At 36.7% G+C, this 25869-nt stretch overlaps 1 protein-coding gene across 6 annotated transcripts in view; it reads right to left on the bottom strand.

The window, feature by feature from the left end:
• Positions 1–25869, bottom strand: part of clec16a.L (C-type lectin domain family 16 member A L homeolog) — a 130655-nt gene that overhangs the window by 50451 nt on the left and 54335 nt on the right. For all 6 annotated transcript variants that reach the window (XM_041576983.1, XM_041576982.1, XM_018236297.2 and 3 more), the window contains one exon: positions 20665–20785. In XM_041576983.1, coding sequence (XP_041432917.1) covers positions 20665–20785 — 121 coding nt within the window. The remainder of the gene's footprint in view (positions 1–20664; positions 20786–25869) is intronic.

Genomic DNA, 25869 nt, shown 5'->3' with positions numbered 1-25869 from the left:
TTCTGTTCGGAATGCAGCAGCATTTAAACTGATAATTTGTAGCGCTACAACCGCCATTCTTGTTATAATGATCTATGACTATGTCGGAGTAGGATGGTCATTTCCAGTACTTTACAAATGTATTACTATAGTCTTAAGGCTAAAGATTTAACCTAGATCAACCAGGTTTTTATGATACGTTGAAATACATCAAAAGTCATAGAAAATATACAAAAAAATACGTTTAGTATATGTAGGAATAAAGGAGAATTATTTATTTGTCACACTGTGAGAGAGCTGGCTTCTGCTACATAGTTTCAAGAGTCAGAACCAGATATGAAGAAAGGAACAAATACTACTTTTACTTGCAGTTACAAATAACAGTTTTTTAAATTAATATACATATATTAAATTATATATAATTATATTTTCTTAATTATAGACAATTTTAATTTCCGGTTTATAATCCCTTTGACTGTTTATCTTCCTCCATTTCTAATTCTGTTGGTAACCTGACAGCAAGTTTGTCTGTATTATTGCACTTTACTTGAAAACACACATTATGCTGCCTGATGCCTGTATAAGAGGACCACACACATATTTTCTCTCTTATTGTTTTTTTGTCATTTTTGTTATTTGTCATGTAGTTAAGTGCATACACAGGCACACTGGGAAATAAATTTTTGCAATATTGGTGGATTGCTTAATTCTTGCTAAATCCAAATGAACAAGTATAAACTGGAAGATTGTAACGACTGTCTCTGAGGATATGTTGAGGTGCCAATGTAAACTGCTGGTTTATGGTCAGATCTGGACATAAAGAGATTAAAAGAGCAGTAAACTGTGCTACAAAGGCTTTCTCCCAAGGTCAGCAGTGATGCCAGGGATAGACCCGTGTGCCCTCCACCCTCCCATTTATAAATTAAGGCTAAATTGACTTAAGGTCTTGTTAATAACATTGCAGCACATCTAATGGCTGAATGTTGATGCCTTCAGTATGTATCCAGCTATCAGACTGCAAAGTGCCCCCAACTGTCCTTGGAAATGCCTTTTATACAGCTACAGGAAATTAAGTTTCTGGCCCACAAGGTGCAGAAGAGACAGTTTCAATGACAAAGACATAACGTTATGTAATGGTTAAATTTGTATAGCAGGCCTGACTCACTATAGACAGTCTAAACTCAGATGTATAGTGGTCAATACTGTTTCACCCATCAAGTACAGGTGAACATCTACAGAGCTCAATTGTGTATAGTTCTATTGTTTTATGGTTGTGGGTCTTCAGTGGGAGGTGGGACTCCCTTCACAGTTCCTCCAAGCTTACGTATGGCTCCGCACCACTGTTTGTCTGTCTTTGCATATCTTTGTAATATCTATTTGTGTGAAATTGTATAAAACCCCCACCTTGTTCTTTGGTCTATATTCTGCCTCTTGTGAGTACAAAATCCACTGAGCTTGTGTCAATAAACTTCACTTTCTACCTCAAGAGATCTCTGGTTCCAGTATATTCCCATGATAGTTACGTAGCTCACATGGCTTGAGATTAGACTAATTTTTTCAAGGTTACATTTAAAGAACTCCAATTTTTCATTGACTGCGGACAAATGACTCGAGTTTTTGGGTTGTTCACCCCAAATTCAATGATTCGAGTTTTTTCTTAAATAAGAACACATTCGACATGTGGTATTAAAAAATCTCACAAACCCCTAAAACTCAACCTTTGATTAATAACCCTCTAAACATTATACATTAAATGTTATAAGGGCAATGATGTACAGTTTTGATTTTGGGTGTTTTACCCAATGTTCTTTACAAGCGGAAAAAAAAGCGGAGCCAAAACACCTGTTGTTAGTGTTGGAATTTGGGAGGGATGCACAGGCATTCCATTCCAGGTGCTTCTTGTTTAGAAGTGTCTTTTCAGGTGACAAATGTCTGACATCTCTGGAGCAAATGCTTTTAGGCAAAAGTTCATAACTTTACCCAGTGCCTTTGGGCAAAATATCCAGCATTGACCCCTGTTCCAATGGAATTTAGTATTTGATTAAGGGCTGCAGCTTTGATGTAACTATAGTAGAAACCCCATTTAACTTTTCCCAGGGGATGGCGTCAAAGCGGTGTAAATTCAAGGAAAAGGTAAAATTTGCAACAAAAAAACCCACTTGCCTTTATGGGACTAAGAAAAATGGTGTTAATTCAGGGAAAATGTCCAGGATCTACGTTATTATGCATATTAGGCTAACTGAGAGGGTATACATTGGCCAAGGATTTATTTTAAATGCACCTGGAACAATTTTTTCAGAAAAAAATACATTGTACACTAATTTGAAGCATGTTTTCTAAGCCTTGAAAAACATCACTTTCAGACCTATCAGGTAATAGAAGACAATTTACTAAGGCAAATACAAGTTCAATTAATATAATAGTTAATTGCAAAGAACCCCAGCAATATGCAAACTAATTGACTTTGTAAATAATTTCAAAGTTGTGCCTCAAAGTTGTGTACTAAATGTGAAATTCAGAGCCTGGCTAATTGCTTGAGTGGGTTTTATAGATCAATCATTATAATTAAAAGGTTCAGAGCAAACCACCAATTATAGCAAGCAATTTACTGAGCAGGACATGACTAAGTGCTACAGGATATCAGTTCCACTGAAATAAATAAAGCATTTCATTTATGAGCGTGTGCATCTTTGTGATTGTTATGGGTTGCACAGCAATGGTTCTGCTGTACAGTCACATGCCCTTCAAGCTTACCCAATAATATACTTCAGTTTATAGTATAAGGATGAATATTTGAAAAGCATTGATTTAACCGAGCTGTGTAATGCACTAAACAATAAAACAGAAAATTACATCTCAATTGCCCTAGAGGTGCAAAAATCGAATCCCCATATTAGACGTCACCTCAGAATAACATGAACCTTATAATATAATTTTGGCCTTTATATGGTCATGGAAATCCTCTATGATTTGTAATATGGTTATACCTTGCAATGGGGGGGGGGCATTATCCCCTATAATACCTAATTTTTATGTCTCTAGATCACCTGCAATGTGATTTAAGTGGTATATATAATTGATGTAAGTGGTTGGATTCAAACCCTCGATACACCCTGCTATACATGTTCTCGTTAAATATACACCTTAAATGGATGCCATAAAAAGTTTCTCATCATTTATCCACTTTTCATCAGCACCGACACTTTGAAACAAGGGACGTTTTGTTGTCCGAGGTGGCGAAGATTTATCGCTGGTGACTAAACGTCCTTTTACACCTTTGCCCTTACCATTTTAAAAACAGTGCTGAAGAGCCATATGACAATCCAAGGCATCAGATTATATAAAATAACATCAATTATTTCAAGTTTACAGAGGTGAACATGCACACCAAGTCTAATATCACTTAATGCTATTAACTTTTTTAACTCATTTATAAGTGTTCATAGATCTTATTCTTATTTATATAGTGTCAACATATTCCACAGTGCTTTACAAATATTAGGCATCATTTACACCAGTCCCTGCCCCAGTGAATTTTACAACCTAAGGTCCCTATAACATTCACACACACACTATGGTCAGTTTTATCAGGGGCCAATTAACCTGCCTGTATGTTCTTTGAGTCTGGGAGGAAACCAGAGCACCCAGATAGAAACCTAAGTAGAGGAATACAAACTCCTTAAAGATATTATAGACAAAGAAAATAGCCATATCATTTTCATTAAAGCGTTAGTTGGTGCTTAATTAGTATTAATACTTTAGTACCCATTTATCCCATTCCAGGTGCAGGCAAGGTAAGGGGCAGATTGCACTGTAGTGGCTAATTCTTGGCTTGTGTTTTTCAGCAGGCTGCGTTTCAGTCCCTTTTGACATTACCCTTAAGGTGGCCATAGACTCAAAGATCCGCTCGTTTGGCGACATCGCCAAACGAGCGGATCTTTCCCCGATATGCCATTAACGGCATGGCTATATCGGGGGTAATTCGAACGTTCGGCCATATGCCCGAACGATCGTATTACGATGCGCCAAGGGGCTCCGACGGGTCGGTCGGTTAAAAATCAAACCTTCCCGATCGATATCGTGGCCATATATCGATCCAGAAGACCCGTCGGAAGCAACCATACACGGGCAGATAAGCTGTCAAATTGGTCCAAACGACCGATATCGGCAGCTTTATCTGCCCGTGTATGGTCACCTTTAGGTGAAGGGTTGTTGGTGGTCTGTACAGCTGAAGAGGAATTGAATGTCCTGCTCCCAATTAAGCTGCTCTTTGCCAACAATTCCACTGTGGCAGTAAATGAAAATAATTAAGGAAGGAGAACTCCAGCAGGATCTCTGCAAAACTTCTATTCCAGGTTAGTTTTGCAGAGATCCTGCTGGAGTTCTCCTTCCTTAATTATTTTCATTTACTGACATTAACCTTAGGGTATGGGCACATGGAGCTGTAGGCATAGCTGCTCTCAGCCTACAAACGCACATGCTCCATTGATTGCACACAGCAGAGAAGGTTGGCCTAAAGATACTTCCTTTTGTGTATTTGGGCTTAACTCCACTTCCACTCCACTAAGTGTGAGCGGATATAATTCTAATCATCTGAGATGGGATACGAAGCGGATCTGCTTCTCTCATCCTGTGAAAATACACAGGCTGAGCGCAGCGGAGTCTACAGCATGTGTGCCAATGCCCTTAAGGTTTACCCTGATCCTGGTTAATCTGGGACTTATCTTATTTATCTTAGATCTAGATGGCAAATTATTAGGGGAGGCATGCTGCTCCGGTGTGTGCGCTCACGGGGGGTGCGGGCAGCGGGCGCTAGGACTGTTCGGTCGGGCTGCAGACAGGCGCTAGGACCGTGTGGTCTTGAGGTGCCCACAATACAAATCCGGCCCTGGCTGCATGTAAATCACATAGTGTAAAACACAAAAGCAGACATTTTCAGACCCATTTTCCCTCTGCGTAGCCACACTCAGGCTGAAGCTGTGCCTGGCAGTGCAGCTGCACTTCTCTCCTCCTCATTAGAAACATGTGCCCCTGCCCTTAGGGTTTTGTTGCTAAGAGCAATATGGATCTAACAGATTTCCAAGTAAATGCGCTCTTCTGTCTATTCTCCTTTTAGGTCTGAGGATATTTTGGTTATGAGTGGTATGAAGTTCATTCGATATATTATCTCATATGCTTAAGTTAGAAAAGTGCCTAGGTGTTTGTTAATTAGCTTCCATGTTTGGGGCACAGGGACATGCAAGCAGGAATGGTTTGTTATATAGAATCACATATCAAAATTTCAGGTTTATAATAGGTTTTGTTATGTGGTATGGGTAGCTCTAATGTCTAAGTATGGTTACTCCTGTCTTTTTGACATGGCCTAAGGCCATATAGGAAAAGAATGTCTACAACTATTGGAGTGACTATACCTTTTAAGCATGCTGTATAATAAGCCTTTTGATTTGAGAAAGCAAGTATGTAACTGAAATACACACAGGGCCTCTACTGGTGTTCCAATAGATGTGAAGAAACCGAGAAAATGTAGCTTATGTTCAGAATATTTGAAGAAAAATAAAAACACACTTTAATGAAAAGATTACTGTACAATAGGGATACACCAAATCCTTTTTAGATCTGAACAAAATAACACTTGCGAAATATTTTGACAAATACAGACTGAAATCCTAACTACCATATTTTGACAAATACAGACTGAAATCCTAACTACGATATGCATAAAATTCTGACGTCCAACAATTACTATAGAGTCAGAATGTGCTCATGGAAGCCATACAACAGACTTCAAGGGAAATGCTGAATGAATTAACAGATACAAGCTGTTTGAGAAGTGGATATTGATCGAGAGGAAAAACAGAACTGGTGAAAAACAGACAGTTCCTGCTGATTTAAAGCTTTACAAGCTACCAGAGAAGAACAGACAAGTTTCAGTGAAATACAGAAAAGCCATTCAGAGTTCTGCTGAAACCACATACTTCCTTATGTTCCTGGGAAATTAATTCTCATTATAATACAATTACAACAGCTATAGCACTTTGAGTAATTTCTGCACTGGGCTGTTAAAGTATTCTTTGGCTCGTGGCCATTTTCCTAAGAAAACCACAGCCTTCGGTCTCCTTGCATGTTGTGGTTTTGTGATTTAATATTTACAACACCACACCTGTGTGTCTTTTGTTCTATGCACAGATGTGTTATGAATCTATAAAAGGGAACACGCAAGCCAACACGAATGGTGAATTTAAAAGTATGTTCTAGGGTAAAATCCAGGGATGCCGTTTTGCCTATTCCCACTAAACTACAATGTACAGCAACACATTTCCTAACCACTGCTCCATTTACTCAAGTATATTTACTGCATATCATTACAGTGCTTACTGCAGAGTTACAGACAACCTGCTACACTGGACAGCTGCAGCACAGCAGTAAATATATTGGTGCAGTTATCATTCAGTCATTTTTACTGACAAACCATAAACACGTTTTCTGGATGAATTTCACAGAATTGTGAGTTTACTACATGTCATAGAATTGTGGCTCAGTCTGCTTCCCCAAAATGAATAACTTATTATCTCTATGTACACATAAACTAACAAAATGAACAGAATTTGCTCCTCTGCCAGCATACGGAAACATTGCCTCTGCTCAGGTGCAGACAGACACTGTAAATTTTGGTGCTGTGAAAAATTGCATTTCACGCTGAAATCCACCTCATGTGCCTGCACTTGAGTGGAGGCAATGTTTCTGGGTGCTGTGCAGGCAGAGCAGCAGCGATGGAGCGGATTCTACTACTGCGTTGCTCCGCAGGTCAAGATCCGCATCTGTAAAGCACTAGCCAAAGCCACACATACTTCTGCAAATCAGCAGGTGTTAATACATTAATTGTCTGTTTTTCCCCGGACTTAAATTATGAGCACAGTTAAAACACGGTCTCTGGGGGAAAACCTGGACCCCTATTTGATAGTTTGTATAGGGAAGCCCTTAATCCAAAGGAGTACATACATAGGGGGTTATTTACTAAACTCCGAATGCAAAAATCACCAAAAGTTTGTGATTTTTTTTAAATAAAATATGACGTTTAAAACCCCCGAGGATGGAAAAGTCTGAACCTGAAAATCCGGTATCTGAGACCAGTTGAGGTTTCATATAAGTCAATCGGAGAAGTCCCAATGACTTTTTGATGTGCGCTGGGTTTCGGGCAATACCAAAATTACCAAAAAATTTTGAAAATCAGATGAAAAAGTCTGGAAAAATCATGAAAATTAGATTTTTTCCGGCAAAGCAAATTGTCGGGAAAATGTAATAAATAAGCGTAAAAAAACCCGAACGGATTTGATCGGAGTTTGTAGCAGAAAATAGAGATAAATTTGGACTTTGATAAATAACCCCAATAGTGTAAGGCAGTTTCCATGTGCGGATGTGTCATTTTCTAACACACTGTGGCAAAATGCAGTCAGATTAACAGGTCACCACTTTTTATTAGACCACGAAGAGTCAAAGAAAACAAAATTAGCAATGCTATTGGGGTAAACAAAATTATTTTGCATCCTCCATATGTTATTCTAATCAATTACTGGCTTTAAATCATAATGTAACAGCAGTGCACGTTTCTAATTTCTGAAGTATCTGTTAGATAAGGCACAAGATAAAATGCTGTTTGCTCTGTTGCTGAATGAGTCTGATATTTGTCAGGGAGAATGCAGTAATTATGCTCATTGCATACATGCATCCTTATTACACAGGCATATAAAAACCCACTGTAAAATATAAGCTACTGCCAGATAAACTCTGCAGACTAAAACCATTGTCAGGGTCCCACATGGGCTTTGCTTATAGATTTCCAGGAGTGTTCTTCTCGGAAGAATCCTTAACATGTGCAAGAATCATTCATTCCCAGATCAATACCTGTACTTGACGAAAATAATGATGGGCGCTCCTGAAGAAATCATTCCTGGCTTCCACATGATGAAAGCATTACTGACACTGAAAATAGGACCAAGCAGATTTATGCTTCAAACCAATGACCCATCCAAAAAGACACATGCATCCTTATACAGGTACTCTCCAATAGACCTCTACCATTTCTTTGTATTTGGGTCATTTTATAGAACATTAAAATTTTTTCTATATGAAGAGTGCTTCTAGCAATGGTGTTTTCCGGTGTAATATATACAGTGACATATCAGCAGCAGGGTATCCTATAATGATGTGCTTGTCAGGACAAATTCAAGCAGCAAAACCCTAAGCTGTAAAACCCCAACACGCAAAATGTTGCCATCGTACGACACGAACCTGCAACTTTCCGCTCTGTGAGCTACTTCTGTATGTGCCTCTGGTTCCAAAACCAATCTTCAGGAGCAGTGGAGGGGTGTACTTCCCCAGTCTGACCCACAACCAACCCAAACACGCAATGGTCATCCGCAGGATCCAGGTCAATGTGCACATCATTAGTACCATAGGCAGGAAGGCCCCCGACTTATTAAACTGCCTGCAGTGCAAACCATGCAACCATCCTCAAATCCTGCATGAGATGTCAAAAATAGGCTTATTATTAATATCAGCTGACAGTAAAAACTACAGCAAAGGGAACTTTCTGTATATTCACATACCTACAAACATGTGAAAAACAGAAATAGGGATAAAATGATTTGGCGTGCGTAGCGAGGCAAAATGATTGACCACACCCATTTTATGGCCTTACCCCTAATCACCATGTCCATTTTACAAAATTTGGCAGTGTATGAAAGTTTGAACACATTTCTGGGAGTTTTATGGTCATGTTTTGTGTGTTATTACAGTTTTCTAATGAAAGTGAATTGCCTCAGGATCGGGGCAATTTAGTAACAATCCGGGACTGCGCGCTGAGCAGTCAAAATCGGGTCTGTCCCGCAGAAAACAGGACAGTTGGGAATTATGTCTTCAATGTGTTTGGAGGCTTAAATCAGTGCACCCATGTTATGTATCTATTAATATGGAAAATCATAGAACATAAAGCATCATGCATATGGTATATCTTCCCTTTTATAATTTCTATGCAGTATACAAAAACAGAACTAGTAGTTCCCGGGTTCGGATAATTCCGCCTCTGATAGTATGTCAAAAGTGCTACAAGAGATGAGAAATTGAGTTGGGTATGCATGTGAGGACTAGAAAAATGCATTTTGCATGTCGTAAAGTAGTGGTCCGCAAACAGTGCCTTGTGAGCAACATGTTGCTCACCAACCCCTTGGATGTTGCTTTCAGTAGGCCTAAAAGCAGGTGCTTATTTTTGAATTCCAGGTTTTGGTTGCAAAAAAAGAAATTTACTGCTAAAAAGAGCTTCCTTTAGACTGCCAGTCCACATAGGGGCTACCAAATAGTCAACTAAAACCATTATTTGGCAGCCCAGGGACTTTTTTCATGCTTGTGTGGCTCGCCAAATCTTTTCACATTTAAGCGTGGTTCACGGGTTAAAAAAAAAAGTTTGGGGACCCCTGCTCTAGTTATAAGTATGTGCTAAGTGAATCTTTTGCAGAAAACTAGTTCCTTAAAAAATTAGGAAATATGCAGTCCTTACATAAATTGTAGTGGAAACTTTATTCAGGACTGCATTCACAGCTTTCTCAGTCAATTTTCAGACCTACAACAGCCAAAAGGCCCTTTCATGAAACAGAACATTTGCATTCTTGTTATGAACGGCAGCAGCTGCACCTGTAACTGATATGTAACAAATGAAAAGGAGACATGGAGGTAGTTGCATTATGATCAAGGAGCATAGTAAATGCCACATATGAATTAATAAAATAATACCAAGAAGTTGTTTGTACGCAAAGTAAACAACACTCTCTTAACTGTTCATCACAAAAAAGTGATAACCGCCCCCCCAGCACCTAAGGAGCAGTAATTATTGAAATTAAAAATCTCCACCGCAGCAGACTTTTTTTCAAGGTTTAGCAAAGTTGACTTGATATTCATCCTCTTTGTATAAAAAAAAAATACTTTTCAAAGGCAAGAAATGTCTCTAAACCAGAAAAAGCTATTTTTTAACAACTATTTACAGCTATTAAACACAATATGCACACTGCCCGTGAGCACACTGCAACACTTCACAACCAACATTCAGTTGTTGGAATACGGGTAAAAATCCTGTAATAATGTGAACACTTTTATTATTAAAGATTGCTTCAATATTAACGATTGCTCGTTTGCTCAAGAAAAAAAAAAATTTTTGCACTTCATGCTACTATGTCATAATGGTTTTTAATATTTGCGTATGCAAACTAGGATTTGATTCTGTTCGTCTGGGCAAAAGGTTTCGGCCGAATACGAATCCTGCTGAAAAAGGCCATATCCCAAACCGAATCCTGGATTCGGTGCCTCCCTAATTCTTTAGGGATGACTACCCCTTTTATGATTATTAACATGTATTCATAAGCGCCAACACAACAGTGATGTACAATAAATGGGTGTATACATTAAACATACAGATTTACAAACAAAGCAACCAATAAATGATAGAAGGGGTGAAGAAGGCCTTGCCAAAAGAGCTTATTATCTAAAAAGAGAAGGGATTGAGACATAAGGTATTTATTACTTACATAATATTAAAATCTTATGTAAAAGATATTCCTAAGAAGCGTGTCAAAGAGTCTTGTTCAATAACAAATAGTTTGCCACACATCATGTAAGAGTACTTTGAATTTTTAATCATCATAAAAAATGTAATATAACTGTCAAAGCTAAATCTGGATATAGTGGCTGCCCTTGAAATGTTAGATAAGGTGAAGGTTCGGTAAGGTCAAACCAAACTCCAGCATATTCTGATGTTCCTAAACAAACCCGAGAGACCACACAATATTTAGCTTTCCAGACAAGTGATGCGTTTGAGATAAATTGGTAATTCGATATGAAAACAACCACCTACTTGAGACACCCACAGGTCTTGAAAAGCCAGACTGCAACAGACCTACGCTCTAACTCTGCATGTAGGCGCTTGTATTCACTTTACAGTAAAAGGAGCTTCCATTACTTCTTACTAGTATTCCATGGAATTCCTGATTCACATCTATCTATTCAAACAATATTTCTAAAAGAGAAACAAACTTGAAACAAACTAATATAACATAAAACCAGGGGTAGAAGCCACAACTCTAAATCAAGACAGAAAACCTTTTACATATCGTATACATGTTTAGATATTCTTTTACACAGGGCCCTCTTTACCTCTTGTATAGGTTACTGGATGCTTTGTACGTAAATCTGCATGTTTAATATACAAATGTGTCACAGATATAGGATCACTTATCTGGAATCATGTTACCCTGAAAGCTCTGATATCAGGAAGGCCATCTCCTATAGACTCCATTTTAATCAAATAATTAAAATTTTAAAAAATGATTTCTCTCTTTCTCTGCATTAAAAAAAACAGTACCTTGTGCTCGGCCCTACTGAGATAAAATTAATCCTTATTGGAGGAAAACAATCTTTTGGGTTTATGCAATATTTAAATTATTTTTTTTTTTTAGAACATTTAAGGTCCAAATTACAAAATAATCAGGGGTGCTGCTCCAATGAGTCAAGTTGAGAATCTCACCTCAGGAGTCAGAGCCCCACTTGTTATAAGGGGTGGCAAAAATGCTGCTCCCTGTAACTGGTAAGAGTTAAAGCAAAAAAAAGTGTGGTGGGAAGTGGGGGGCCACAAAGGTGCAAGGATCGTCCCTGGTAAAGATCCCTTATCTGTAAAAACAAAGGTCCCAAGCATTCTGGATAAAAGGTCTCATACCTGTATTAATATTAATACATAGATATAGATATATATTTATATATGTCTATCTAGTCTGTTTTTAGAATGTTCCTTATATACAGTACAGGTATGGGATCCCTTATGCAGGAACCCATTATCCAGAAAGCTCCGAATTACGGAAAGGATTCTCCAATAGACTCAATTTTATCCAAATTTTTAAAAGTGATTTCCTTTTTCTCTGTAATAATAAAACAGTACTTTGTACTTGATCTAAACTAAGAAACAATTAATCCTTATTGGAAACAAAACCAGAATATTGGATGTATTTAATGTTTTTCTAGTAGACTTAAGGTATGAAGATCCAGTTAACAGAAAGATCTGTTATCTGGAAAACCCCAGGTCCCGAGCATTCTGGCTAACAGGTCCCATACCTGTATATACTACTCACAGAGGTATTATGGATTTTTACTATGGCAGTTTCCAGTGCTTTCATTAATACAGCTTAAAGGAATATATGGCTAGTTATTACATCAATATCTGGTCTTTCATCTGTTCAAACTAGTAAATTCTCAATTTTTTTAAAAAAATTTTCTCCAATATTCCACCAGAAGGAAAGGATCCTGATAGGCCCATGATAGTCCCAGTCTTGTACTTATACATAACAACTATTTATTAAAATAACTGAAAATACTGTCTGCTTCCACACCTATGTATACCAATTAATAACAGGGCATTGCATTCTTTTTAGATTGGACTAATCTAACCCTGCTAAGACAATGAAAATATTATTAATCACACACTTCACGTGGATAGCCATGCCTGAAGAAAGCTCAATGAAAATGGAGGAGAAACCTACATTGCTTGGTTGGCATGCAGGGAATATAAAAACGACCCAGGAGTGTCCCCGGGCATTCCCGGTGAATAAAATAAAATAAAAAAAACATATAAAAATTCATAACCAAGTAGGTCTCTCTATAACAAAATAAAATGTACGTTATATCATGTACTGCAATGCTAAGATGATGTCCCCTTTCAAAAAAATGATGCTATATTTATACAATTAGAGGTATGGGATCTGTTATCCGGAAACCCGTTAACTAGAAAGTTCCAAATTACGAAAAGGCTGTCTCCCATAGACTCCATTTTAACCAAATAATCCAAATTTTTTAACATGATTTCCTTTTTCTCTGTAATAACAAAACAGTACCGTGTACTTTATCCAAACTAAGAGATAATTAATTCCTATTGAAAGCAGAACCAGAAACTGGGTTTATTTATTGTTTACATGATTTTCTAACAGACGCGGTATGAAGATCCAAATTATCGAAAAGAGCCGTTATCCGGAAAGCCCCAGGTCCTGAGCATTCTGGATAACAGGTCCCATACCTGTCAAAAGCAGTAACATTTGTTAGCATTAGCTATACTTATAGAACGGTATTAGCAATACTGCTTATTTAGGCTTGTACAGGACAAATAAACGGGAACTGCCATATAGCTCGTCTTAGGGAAGGCCTTGCCATAGACATTAAACAAAAAAATGGAAGTTGTAAAGTAAAAGACTGGAAAATTCCCCAGCAGAGAAAAAGTAATATGGCACGTTTCACTGCACTGCACATGGACATAGTAAGAATTATCCGCATGCTTAATTAGCAATGCCTTAATAAAGTTTGATATGTCAGTGTTCACTTTGTATAATATAATTAATGACACTATAAATACAGTGTAGATACTGTCACAATCAAACTAAAAAGATTAGCTCCATATAGAGATCAAACCTTGCATTTAAACAACTGCTCCCATTTACACCATTTGTACACCATGTAGGATGTCTTCTCACATGTGCTCACGACAAGTAGGATGCGCTAAATATTTCTGCTTTGTCGGTTACCACCAAAACAGTCTTAACATTTGTCACAAGACAGATGGCAGTTAGAATAAGATGTAGAAAAACCTACAGTCCACCCACCATAAAACAGTCAATATCTCAGCTGTAAAAGTGAGATGGGGGTTGTGCTTCCACTGCATCTAAAAGCCCAGAAGTCAATATATTCATAGCATGACGGAGGAGTGCAACAAACAGACTGAGAAAAGTGTAACCAATATTATAGCATCCATGGTATATAAATCACTACTTCAGGCACATTTACTTTCCCTTCTCTTCTACATGCTCTATTTTCTTGTTAATGAGTGTGATCATACCAATATTGTTAATTATGTTCAACAATTATGCAGATTTCACTTTGGCAGCAACCTTACAGGAGGTTTTTAATGTTATGCCTACAAAAGCAAAGCAGTAAATACCAGGGGGGCAATGAAATAACACATGTAACATTTGCTCTATTGCTAGGATTCCATGTATACTATATGCCTGTTACAATATTCGGTAAATTGATATTCTCCTTAAAGGGGTGGTTAACCGTTAAGTTAACTTTTTGTATTTCATAGAATGGCTAATTCTAAGCAACTTTTTAATTGGTCTTCATTTTTTAAACGTTTTTGAATTATTTGCCTTCTTCTTCTGACTCTTTCCAGCTTTCACCTAGGGGGTAACTGACACCATATAAAAAGCAAATGCTCTGTAAGACTACACATGTATTGTTATTGTTACTCTTTATTACTCATCTTTCTATTCAGGCCCTCTCCTATTCATATTCCAGTCTCTTATTCAAATCAGTGCATGATTGCTAGCTCACTTAATTTGCAAACTGGAGAGCTATGGAATAAAAAGCTAAATAACTCAAAAAAGCACAAATAATAAAAAACAAGCTGCTGTGTAGCCATGGGGCAGCCATTAAAGAACAGGATACACAGTAGATAACAGATAAGTTCTGAACAATCCCATTGTATACTACAGAGCTTATCTGCTATCTGCTGTGTATCCTGTGTCTTTCTCCTTTTTCAGCTTTGAATGGCTGCCCCCATGGTACATAGCAGCTTGTTTATATAAATTATAGTTTAGTATAGTATAGAGTTTCTGAAACAAACACACCAGTTTTACCAGTCTAGTGCAACAGTACTTAATATTTTCATCACTTTAATACACTTTCATTTTTTGGTCTTACTGTTCCTTTAAATAGTTGGTTCACCTTTAATTTAACTTTTAGCATGCTATAAACAGTGATATTGGGGCAATCTGTAAGTAGTCTTTTTATTTTTTATGGGGTTTCTTTTCAGTTATTTAGCTTTTTGTTCAGCAGCTTTCCAATTTGGTATGTCAGCAGCTGGTTGCTAAGGTCTTCATTTTCTTAGCAACCAGGCAGTGAGAGACTGGAATAAGTAGGAGTGGACTCAACAGGAAGATAAGTAATTCAAAGTAACAATAAAATGATAGCCTCACAGAACAATGTTTTTTTGGCTGCTGAGTTCAGTGACCCCCATTTGAAAACTGGAAAGAAGTAGAAGAGGAGGGTGCATAACTCAAATATAAAGAATAAATAATGAAGACCCATTACAAAGTTGCTAGGAATAAGGCATTCTATAACATACTAAGTTAACAAAGCTGAACCACCCGTTTAAGATGTTTCCCATTAAATGACTGCATTATAACAAGTGGCGACATTTAACCAAACTCACAATTTACCATTACATTTTATGAACTGCATATAGTGAAGAAGATTCATCCAACAGTATTGACCAGGTATAACCAGCAAAAGGGTAAAGAGAAGGTAGACAAATGCTCACTAGAGAATTTTCAGACTGAAAAAGTTTCATAAATTGTGCTTTTCAGAACTGGTGCTTTTAGAGGCAAGTTTGGGCACTCTTCCGTTGACTGAAACACACGTGTGGCATTAACCTCAAAGTTTTACAGGAATGTGCATTAAAATGGCATCAATGAGAATTACTGAAGGATAAAAAACAATATCTTAGGGCAGACAGGTACCAATCAACTAATCAATATGTAGGAACCAGTTACAGAATGTCCTGAGAAATGCAAGGAATACTGCTGTTTTGTTTACCTTATAAAGCAATTAAGGAAATGTGACAGTATATAGGAAAATGACATTTCCAGTAAGCATGCAACTAAAATAGCCCCATCTCTTAAAACATAGGGGTTTTAAACGAATACTGTGATGAATAAGATTTTTGTCTGGAGCCTTGTACAATTTTAGTCTACTGTTTTCAAAATGATTAATTTTGAAATAATTTCTCAGCAAAGAGATATACTTAAAGTCTGATGAACAAATCATGTTTTACTTAAATCATTGTAGGCTCAAATACAAAGCACGCTGGACAGTAGGAGCGTTATTCTTCTTCTGAGGCTTCCTCTTTTATCTTGTAAACCTTTTAACAACTGTAAAACACATCTGATGTTAAACCTACACATGATTACATAAAATATTGAAACATGGAAAGAGAATAGAATTACTATCAGCAATATGTAACAATACTAAACCTAGGTTTAAAGAAATCTGGAATAATTGGCTTTATTGCTATCCCATGGGGGAGGGGGTCTAATAATAAATGATGGAGAAAAACAGGGGGAAACCAAATAGTGACACATTAAGCATCAGGCAACATTGTATATCAATGTTTAACTGATTTCAGAAAACGTGAGTTATTTTTTGCACAGTTAGGGTTTTCAAAAAAATTAAAAGTTTACCAGGTTGTAGGTGAAAATTATGGGCAGAATATGATTTCTCTGCGCTTGAGTTGTTTTTTGATGTTTTTATGCAATCAAAAAAAAAACTCACTTTTTTTCGAGGTAGAGAAGAAATCCAACCTCCAATCTCTGCCAACTGGATAATAGATCCCATACCTGTGTATGCATTTGAGAGATTTAAGGGTAAAATGAACTGCTTATATTTATTTGTGCACTGGATTTGGTAAAATTAACTCTTCTACAAAAGATCAGTTCTATAGTTTGATCGTAAATTAGTGTGGTATAATTTTGGGGAGGAGTCTCCCTTAATTTTCTGTTTTCTATAATAATAGTAATCCTTGAATACAGTATATTACTCAAGAAATACAAGAAAATCTAATCAATGGATATACCACTTGGGGAGGCATGATGCACAGGCCAGACCAAAGCTATTACAGAAAGTAAAATTACCATGTGATGTTTCATATAAATCTGGATTTTTGTAATTATCTGATTTACTTGCCTTAATCTGTTTCAGTAAACTCTATACCATACTGTATTAAATTATCAACAGACATGCTGCCAGTAAATTTATATTAAGGGAGCTGTCAGAAAAAAAGTCTGTTAAGTGATTCTGACTGGCAATCTGTAATCAATTCAAATTGATCAGTCGCATCTTTTAACTGAATGGAGATTTCAAGAGCATATAATTCAATAACCTTAAAAATAAAGTAAGTCTAGGAAAAGCAAAGAAACAAATATGGACTTGTTACAAAAACTAAGTTTTATTAAGATAAAATGTTTTCTAATATTAACTATTGTGCCTTCAGAGCTTGTTTTAAGAACTTTTCTGTTTTGTGAGTGTTAAGGCAACAAATGTAGTTGCCTTCCTGAAGCATTTGCCTGAAATATATAGTGAATAACTTACCCCCTCTTGTAAAATATAAGGATATTATAAGTTACTGAGGACTTCCATGGCCATATAAAAACACTAGGCCTAAGGCCAAGTGTTTTTATACAGAACTCCAAGGTGACTTCTAATACCCTCATATTTTGCAACAGGGTGTACTTTATTTTTCATAATACACATGCATCAGTAAGTCATGTGACAGAGATGACATCACTAAACTCAAATTATAACCAATGACATTACTAAGCACCGTTTATAAGGCTATAATTTATAGGATATATATATCTATCTATCTATCTATAGATATATATATATATATATATATATATATATATATATAGAGATATATATATATATATATATATATATAGATAGATAGATAGATAGATAGATAGATAGATAGATAGATAGATAGATAGATAGATAGATAGATAGATAGATAGATAGATAGATAGATAGATAGATAGATAGATAGATAGATAGATATATATATATATATATATATATATATATATATATATATATAGATAGATATATATAGATCGGTCCTTTCAGTGAATAATGAGAACTAGTTGCACATCTGTGTTATGTTTACCTGAATTCTGCCTGTGCTACTTTTATGGAAACATTTTTTGCCAAACCTCAATTAAATTGACCCTAAATTATCCAGGGCTTTCCATGTGTGGAACCAACTTTGAAGTACCAACTCCTGTTTCTTTTAAACATATCAATGTATGTACCATGCAGTGCTACATAGCCCACAGATCTACAGAAAAAACATACTAAGGGTTCATACACCAATTAAGCAGGCAAATGGTAAGAAGACATAACACAACTGGTAAATGCCATACGACAAATAAACCATAAGAGCATTATTTAAACATAATTTTAGTTGCTGTTACAAATAGTCCAGAATTCCATATGGTAAAATATATGTTTTATGGTCAAAACTCCATAACTTCATATGTCTAAGAATAGATCATGACACTGTCTAAGCTTCAATCCATGGTAATGGGTTTTGATAATAATGGAATATTGAGCAAAACGTGATTATATGAGAATTCTGATAATAAGTACTGGAAGATGGAGTTGCTGAATTTATTTGTTTAGCGTCATAGTAAAAAAGTTGCTATGCTGTCAAAGTATTCTGAAGGCTATTATAAGACTTGCCCCTACAATTAAGAATATCAATTATGTTTTAACCTTATACTCATACAACTATTACACAGTGTGGATATAATCTCTCTTTTTGTCACTCAACAGAATCAAGGAGAGCTGCGACATGGAATACTTTGAATACAAATTTACATTTTTGTAACTTGCCCCAGCCAATATCCATAGTTTTTCCAAATTCACCACTCTTTCAGTTCAACAAATTGAGCAATGAGTTGCAGAGCTTTGATACATAGTATTATGAGCACCAACAAACTTGACACTGCCAGTGCAGCATTGCATTAAGTGTACAAAAATTGCCTAATGGGATTGGTTTGGGTATGTAACGCAATGGAACAAACTCAAATTTGCAAACTCTTAATAGCTCAAATTAGAGGATCACCCGCTGACCCTCAACCTAAGCTCTACAAAAGCAATGTAAGTTTTATAACCATCAAAAATATATTATTTGAAAAAAAAAAAAACCCATAAAATCTGAATGGAAACAACATAAAAGAAAGAGGGCAGTCATCATTTGTCAGAAAAAAAATACACAGACTACTGTGGGATTTGCAATAAATACAACCGCAATGACAATATTACAAAATCTTAGAACCTGTTTAGCGTTAAGGCCCAACACCATTCTAATGGTTATTGGATGTTTTCTATTTTATAAATGTCTCTTTACATAAAGCCTCGCACATGGCGCTACATGTAAAATATTCAATACTGAATTAAAAATTGTTAAAAAAAATGTTTTCCTAAAAAAATTAGGATATGTAAATTTTCTTACAAGATCTATTAAATATATAATTTATTGCAATATACACCTTTGCATATTATATTATCATTTGAGGGTTTTTTTCTCTTTCTAGAAAATAGATTTTCACTGTTGTTTTTTAGTACCTTTGCTTTTGCTTTTAGTATTATTTTGAACACAAACCACTACAGCAAGACTAATAAAAACATGTCAAGAATTCACACTATTAACTGCTTTTTACTTTTTTATTCTTGCTGTGATCACTATCAGTTTGATCCGTATGACTCTTCCATGTTTTTCAGGTGGACTTTTCAACAACTGTCTGGGTCCCTGTTCATTCTTTACAATAAGAAACGTCTATTAATAGTGCGATACAAATATTAGATACAGTAACGGATCGAGTTGCTGCTTTTCAGTATATGCAAAAGACAATCAGTCACACAGATACACACTAAAATACAAAACAAAGGTATATTGGTGTGGTCAATTTGGCAAAAAACTTTAACTGTAAAGTGCTGTTGCACATGTGCTATTGTAGCTGTAAGTCACACATGACTGTTGCAGACTCACAGAAAATGAAAGTAGGAAACACCCCATGTACTTGAACAAACATAAAAACCATCGACAGTTTAACTGGGGCTTTAGAGGTTAAAGGGAGTCTGTGTATTTCTAAATTACACTTTTTACACTGCAAATAATTCACTCTACCATAAAAATTTCATTCTTGAACCAGCAAGTGTATTTTTTTTTAATTTATAATATTGGTGTGTAGGCAGCATCTCAGGTCACGTTGCCTGGTTATGTGCTTTCAGAAAGAGCCAGCACTTTAGGATGGAACTGCTTTCTGGCAGGCTGTTGTTTCTCCTACTCAATGTGACTAAATGTGTTGCAGTGGGACCTGGATTTTAGTATTGAGTGGTGTTCTTAGATCTACCAGGCAGCTGTTACCTTGTGTCAGGGAGCTGCTATCTGGTTACATAAAACTATATATTGAAAAGTTGCTACATTTAAAGGGCAAGTCAACCCCAAAATAAAAATTTGCCTAATTAAAAAAAAAACAGAATTCTAAGCAACTTTTCAATATACATTTGTTGAAAATGTTCTGTGCTTTTCAAGTTATTTGTAAAAACATTTCTTAACTCCCAGTTGTTATGTTTTAAACAATGTTGCAAAAGTCTTAGTTCCCCAGCCAAGACAGGTATGTTAATAAACTGCCTTGTCTTACATTGTAGCAACAGTCTGAACCACCATGGCAGAGAATAGAAAGGGACAAACACTGCTTTCAATAGCAATACATATACAAATAACTTCAAAACCATAGACAATGTGTAATGAATGTATACTGCAAAGTTGTCTGTCACTAGGCAAAATATTATTTTTTGGGTTGAAGTCAATACAATTACTTGGGGGTGCCTAACATTTGGCACCCCCAAGTGCATAAAGACTTTCCATCTCCTTTAAGGGACTCTAATATAACCACTAAACTTTGCCTTTAACATATGTCATATCAGACCAATTTTTTTTACATTCTTAAGAATTAACATTTTAGCAAACAAAATCCTTACTTAAGTCTAAAACGTCGTCCATCTTTATGAGATCCTCTTCCCTTGTCAAAGGTAACTGAGTTTCTAATTCTTTCCTTAGTTGTAACGACAAGGACCTCAGCATAAAAAAGACACGTATAGCCTGCAAAACACAAAATAAAAACCAAATAATGAAAACAGACAGTCACTGAAGGTTTGTGTGTGGGGACCAGCTTTGGCTTACGAAACTTTAATCATACATATCATAGCATACACGATCATAGATGTTTGGTTGCTACCTTACACAACATGCAAAATGTATGTAGCACAACATTTTACATATAATATAGCACACAATTACTTATAATATTATAAATAACAGACAAAGTAAAGCAAGCTTCAACACTCAGCATCAGCATTCTAGAGCAAAACCAAATGACACTTGAAAGTGCTCTAAGTATATATGCAACATATAAAAGCGTTATTGTAACAATTAGGGATGCACCAAATCCACTATTTTGGATTCGGCCGAACCCCTGAATCCTTTGCAAAAGATTCGGCTGAATACCGAACCCTAATTTGTATATCCAAATTAGGGGTGGGAAGGGAAAAATTTTTTACTTCCTTGTTTTGTGACAAAAAGTCACGTGATTTCCCTCCCATCCAATTTGGATTCGGCCGAATCCTGGCCAAATCCCAAACCGAATCCTGGATTCGGTGCATCCCTAGTAACAATACAAGTGCTATATGCTAGAAAATTAAACGTATCACAGCAAAGCTTCACAATACTCATAAATTCTGAACATATTTCTCGCTCTACATGGTTCATTAGAAGAATAGGAGCAATTACTATGGCTGCAAAAGCTTGCTCAAAAAACTACAGGTATGGGACCCATTATCCAGAATTCTTGGGACCTGGGGTTTTCCAGAACTTTCCCTAATTTGGATATCTATACTTTAATTCTACTAAAAAAAATCATTCAAGCTTTAAAGAAACCCAATAGGATTGTTTTGCCTTCAATAAGGATCAATTATATACCAGTTAAGATAAAATAAAAAGTACTATTTAATTAATACAGAGTAAAAGGAAATCATTTTTAAATATGTGAATTATATGGTTAAAATGGAGATGGCTTTTCCATAATTCACAGCTATCTGGATAACGGGTTTCCGGATAACAGATCCCATACCTGTTAAGAGATTCAGTATGTGGTCAAGCATGTGAACACTTTTGGAAGGTGCTGTATATTATATAATTATCTATCTACATATATATATATATCTATATCTAAATAAATATGGGCCGGACTCCCTGATGACAGATAATACCTGGGTGCTCATGCATGCAAAATTCATAACAGGTAAGAGGTGATGGCACTCACAGGGTTTGCAGAAAAAACAACTTGAGGTTAAAAATAAAATAAGCTTATTAATCCAACGTTTCGGTCCCACACAAGGACCATTCTCAGGAAACACAGTGCAGTGTCAGAATACACAATTTATAGCCAAAGTGAGGCTAAGTGATCATAGGACCTGACATCATAGTGATGACACACCGTGAGGCTTAAAAAAACACTGGTTATAACACTGGGCATTACCCCTCAAAAGGCCAGCTCTAGCATCGAAGTGCCCCAAACCTGGGAATCACAGGGTGACCAGATGACCATGGCATCCCAGTGGCAGTTACAGTAGAGGTGGGCGAGCCCATGATGGGCATTAGATTAAGACAAAACACACATAATGCTCCCCTTCCTGTAGGAGTGAATATGGACCACTATCCATTAGTGTCGGACCTGTCTGCACAAATGCCAATTAACATAACAGGTATAATGGCTGTATTATCCAGCGGTGACTACATTTAAGGCCTACCAAGGGCTGGAGTAAATGCCTGTGTGGCCTGGAATGGCCCACATAATGGCAGAGCCTTTAGGACATAAGGCCACGACCCAGGGTGTTTGTTGTTTATCCCTGCTCACATACATGTACACCAAAATGGTCCGATATGTCAAACGTCATAGTAACTAGTGAATAGAGTGCCTTGACCGACAGACAACATCAGGAACCTCTTAAGTGTGTCCTAAACCAGGTGGATTAATAAACTTTTATTTTTATCCTCAAGTTGTTTTTTCTGCAAACCGATGGTTTTAGGAGATGGTTAAACAAGTGGAGCTTCCAATGTATGGCTATCTTATCATGGACTGCTCCTGGTTTGCATTCATCATGCCCTGATCATCTTAAATAAGCGCTTGCTGCTCAGCAGAAAAAAAGTGCATAAGTATTTCATATAGATTGTCTTCCAAGAATGCTAATCTTGGAAAATCATTTCTAAGAATGAGCTTTCTTCACATATTCTTAGAAATTATTTTCATCTACGCGGTCTGATCACATCTAGCTGCTACCTCTGTCCCCAAACCGGCATTTTTATGCCATCTGGTGAACGGGGAATAGACGGTCTATTACCATACCAATACCAAAAAAAAAAAGTATTGCAACGCATGTTGTCTACAGAAGGATGGAACCAGTTGTTACATCTTTTTTAGCCTTCCTAAATATGCTTTTAATTTAGTAATGTATAGATAAATTAAACCGGATTGCCAATTTTAGATTCATTGGCTATTGTTGATAACAAATAGAAAATGATTTGTACTATTTGCACAGTCATCTGGCATAATCATGAGCCCTAAATCAGTCTGTTTGTGCAGACTGCAGAATAAACCTCCAAACTAAGAGTATTAGTTGCATATTTTGCGTCATAGAAACTAGAAGCTTCTGGGCCCCACAGAAAATCCTTTTCAGGACAACCAGAATCCTTCCGCCTTAGAGAAGATGATCTCTTCACCACACATATAATGAAGTCCTCTATGCTGATTCTGCTGGCTCTATTTCTCTAAATCTGTACAATTTTTTCGGTCATATTATCTCAGAACATACAAAAGGTAAAGTCATGTTTAGCTGAAGTACAGCAAATACATACAATAGATCTACTTCTAATGGGTATGGTTCCAGTTCTACTGTATTTAGAAATACAGGTATGGGATCTACTGTATTAATAAGGGCCCAAACGGGCTTCCCCAATTGATATCTTGCTGACAGTCAGGCAGATGTCAATTGGACAGGTTTAAAAATACTCGATTCGACCACCAATATTATCCTTGTTGTGATCCAATCGGATCAGCCCAGTATCAGACACCTGAAGGTGGGCATATCTGGGAGAGATCCACTTGTTTGGCAACCTCACCAAATGAGAGGATCTCTGTATGTATGGCCATCTTAAGTCTGCTAAAAAAGCATTTAAATGTTAAAAATGTTTTGCCTCCATTAAGTATAATTATTATATCTATAAAAAATTTAATTATTTGATTAAAATGGAGTCTATCGGAGATGGCATTCCTGTAATTCAGAGCTTTCTAGGCAACGGATCTCGTACCTGTAGTGTACCAATATAAAGCCCATGTTACACAAAGCATTTTCAACAGCTGCTCCTTATACAAGATTAGGTCCCAAATACGAAACACTACAGTTTGCCCATAACTAGTTATGCAGCGAATCCAAGATTCAATTCAGTATTCAGCCAGGATTCGTGACTATTTTTTCACAAAACAAGGAAGTAAAAAAATGTTTAGCTGCACACTGCATTCAGATTCGGTATTCAGCCGGATGTTTCACAAAGGGTTAGGCTGAATCCAAATTAGTGGATTCGGTGCATCCCTACTAGGGTTGTCACCTTTTCATTCGGTGGAGACCGGGCAGGGAGCAGGGCCGTGACATGGAGGGTGCAGGACTGACGTGGCGGGGGCGGGTCGTGATGTTGGGGTGGGGCTATGATGCAGCAATCGGCGATTGCCCAATCACCTGTCAATAATGGGGAGTCCTGCCCGGTTTTCCTAATTTGGAAAACCGGGCAGGAAATTTTGACCTGGGTAGCCTTTCAAAATACCGGTCTATCCGGATCATAACTGGACAGGTGGCATCCCTAATCCCTACCCATAACCTACTACTAGTGCTTGAAAATGAGTCAACTCTAAGCACTAATAGTAATCATATCCATGCAGCATGTTTCTTGTGTCTCGCTACCAAACATTTTTATTATTAACTGTGCCTTTAAGAAGAAATCAGCCAATTAAGCAAGAGATAAATCAGTAGGGATACCACATATGATTGTAAAACATGTAAAGCTACTTCTGCAAACAGAATGAACACTATGAAGCTACATCAGGTATCCTATGGTTCACCTTTCTAACAATTAGGACATCTGCACTTCTCGGCTCATAGAGAAAACTCTTAATTCACAAGTGTCTGGCATATTTTCCCGTGTTTAGGATTAGTTTAATTGATATCACTTCTGGTAAAGATGGTGTGGTCATTTTTATAAAAAATGGAAATATTAAGACAGTACGAAATGGAAGATTAAAATAAAGCTTACAACATAAATTTGTTGCCAGAGACATTTGGTAACGACTTTCTGAACATCCTAAAAAGTTGCAAGATGCTAAGTATTTTCAGTAATAATATTTAAAAATATTTGTTTCAGCGCCCAGTACAACCTTTCCCGCAACACTAGGACTTGTTTTTCCTTCTTCTCCAATTCTACCCTATGTGCCATTAAAAGGTACTTTACAGTAAAACACAGCATAAATTACAATATATTTCATGTTCTAGAAGAAACAGACTGAAATCCCTGGTCTGTCACGAGTAAGCAATTTAAACAGTTTCCCAACACTGACACAGTGAGGTAATATTACGTTTACAGGAATCCATGTAGGGAAAATGGATGAAGAATGAAGAATTTGGGCCGGAGTATTTAAAGAAAATGAATCAAGGAGAAATGTATTTCATTATCACAGTACAACATGAAATGCGGTTATAAACTTGTAAATGAAGAAACAAAGTAACTGTAGGAACCTGAAGGTATCCCTATCTCATCTGCTCTCTTTAGTCAATTTAATATGACCCCCCCCAACCATTATGTGAAAAAAGACAGCTGCTGTCACTTGCTTCCTCCTCCGTCTTGTGAGAGTGCAACTGTGCAGGCAAATTATTTCCTGGACTATGTGAGGGTCTATAGAGCTTGGAGTTCTAACAGCAGCAAGAGATTGCAGTCAGGTATCACACTTGCAGCAAGTGACGCAATGTGCTTTGCCTTTAAAGTGATGACCATATTGTCCCAAATAACCAATGCTTTCTTCCCATTGGCATCATAGCCAGTCTGTCCTCTTACCTTAGCTTATCTTCCACTAGTTGTTCATC

Source organism: Xenopus laevis, chromosome 9_10L (genome assembly GCF_017654675.1).
Source record: "Xenopus laevis strain J_2021 chromosome 9_10L, Xenopus_laevis_v10.1, whole genome shotgun sequence".
Lineage (NCBI taxonomy): Eukaryota > Metazoa > Chordata > Amphibia > Anura > Pipidae > Xenopus > Xenopus laevis.
Note: the sequence above shows the minus strand (reverse complement) of the source record. Positions and strands in the feature narration are given on the sequence as shown.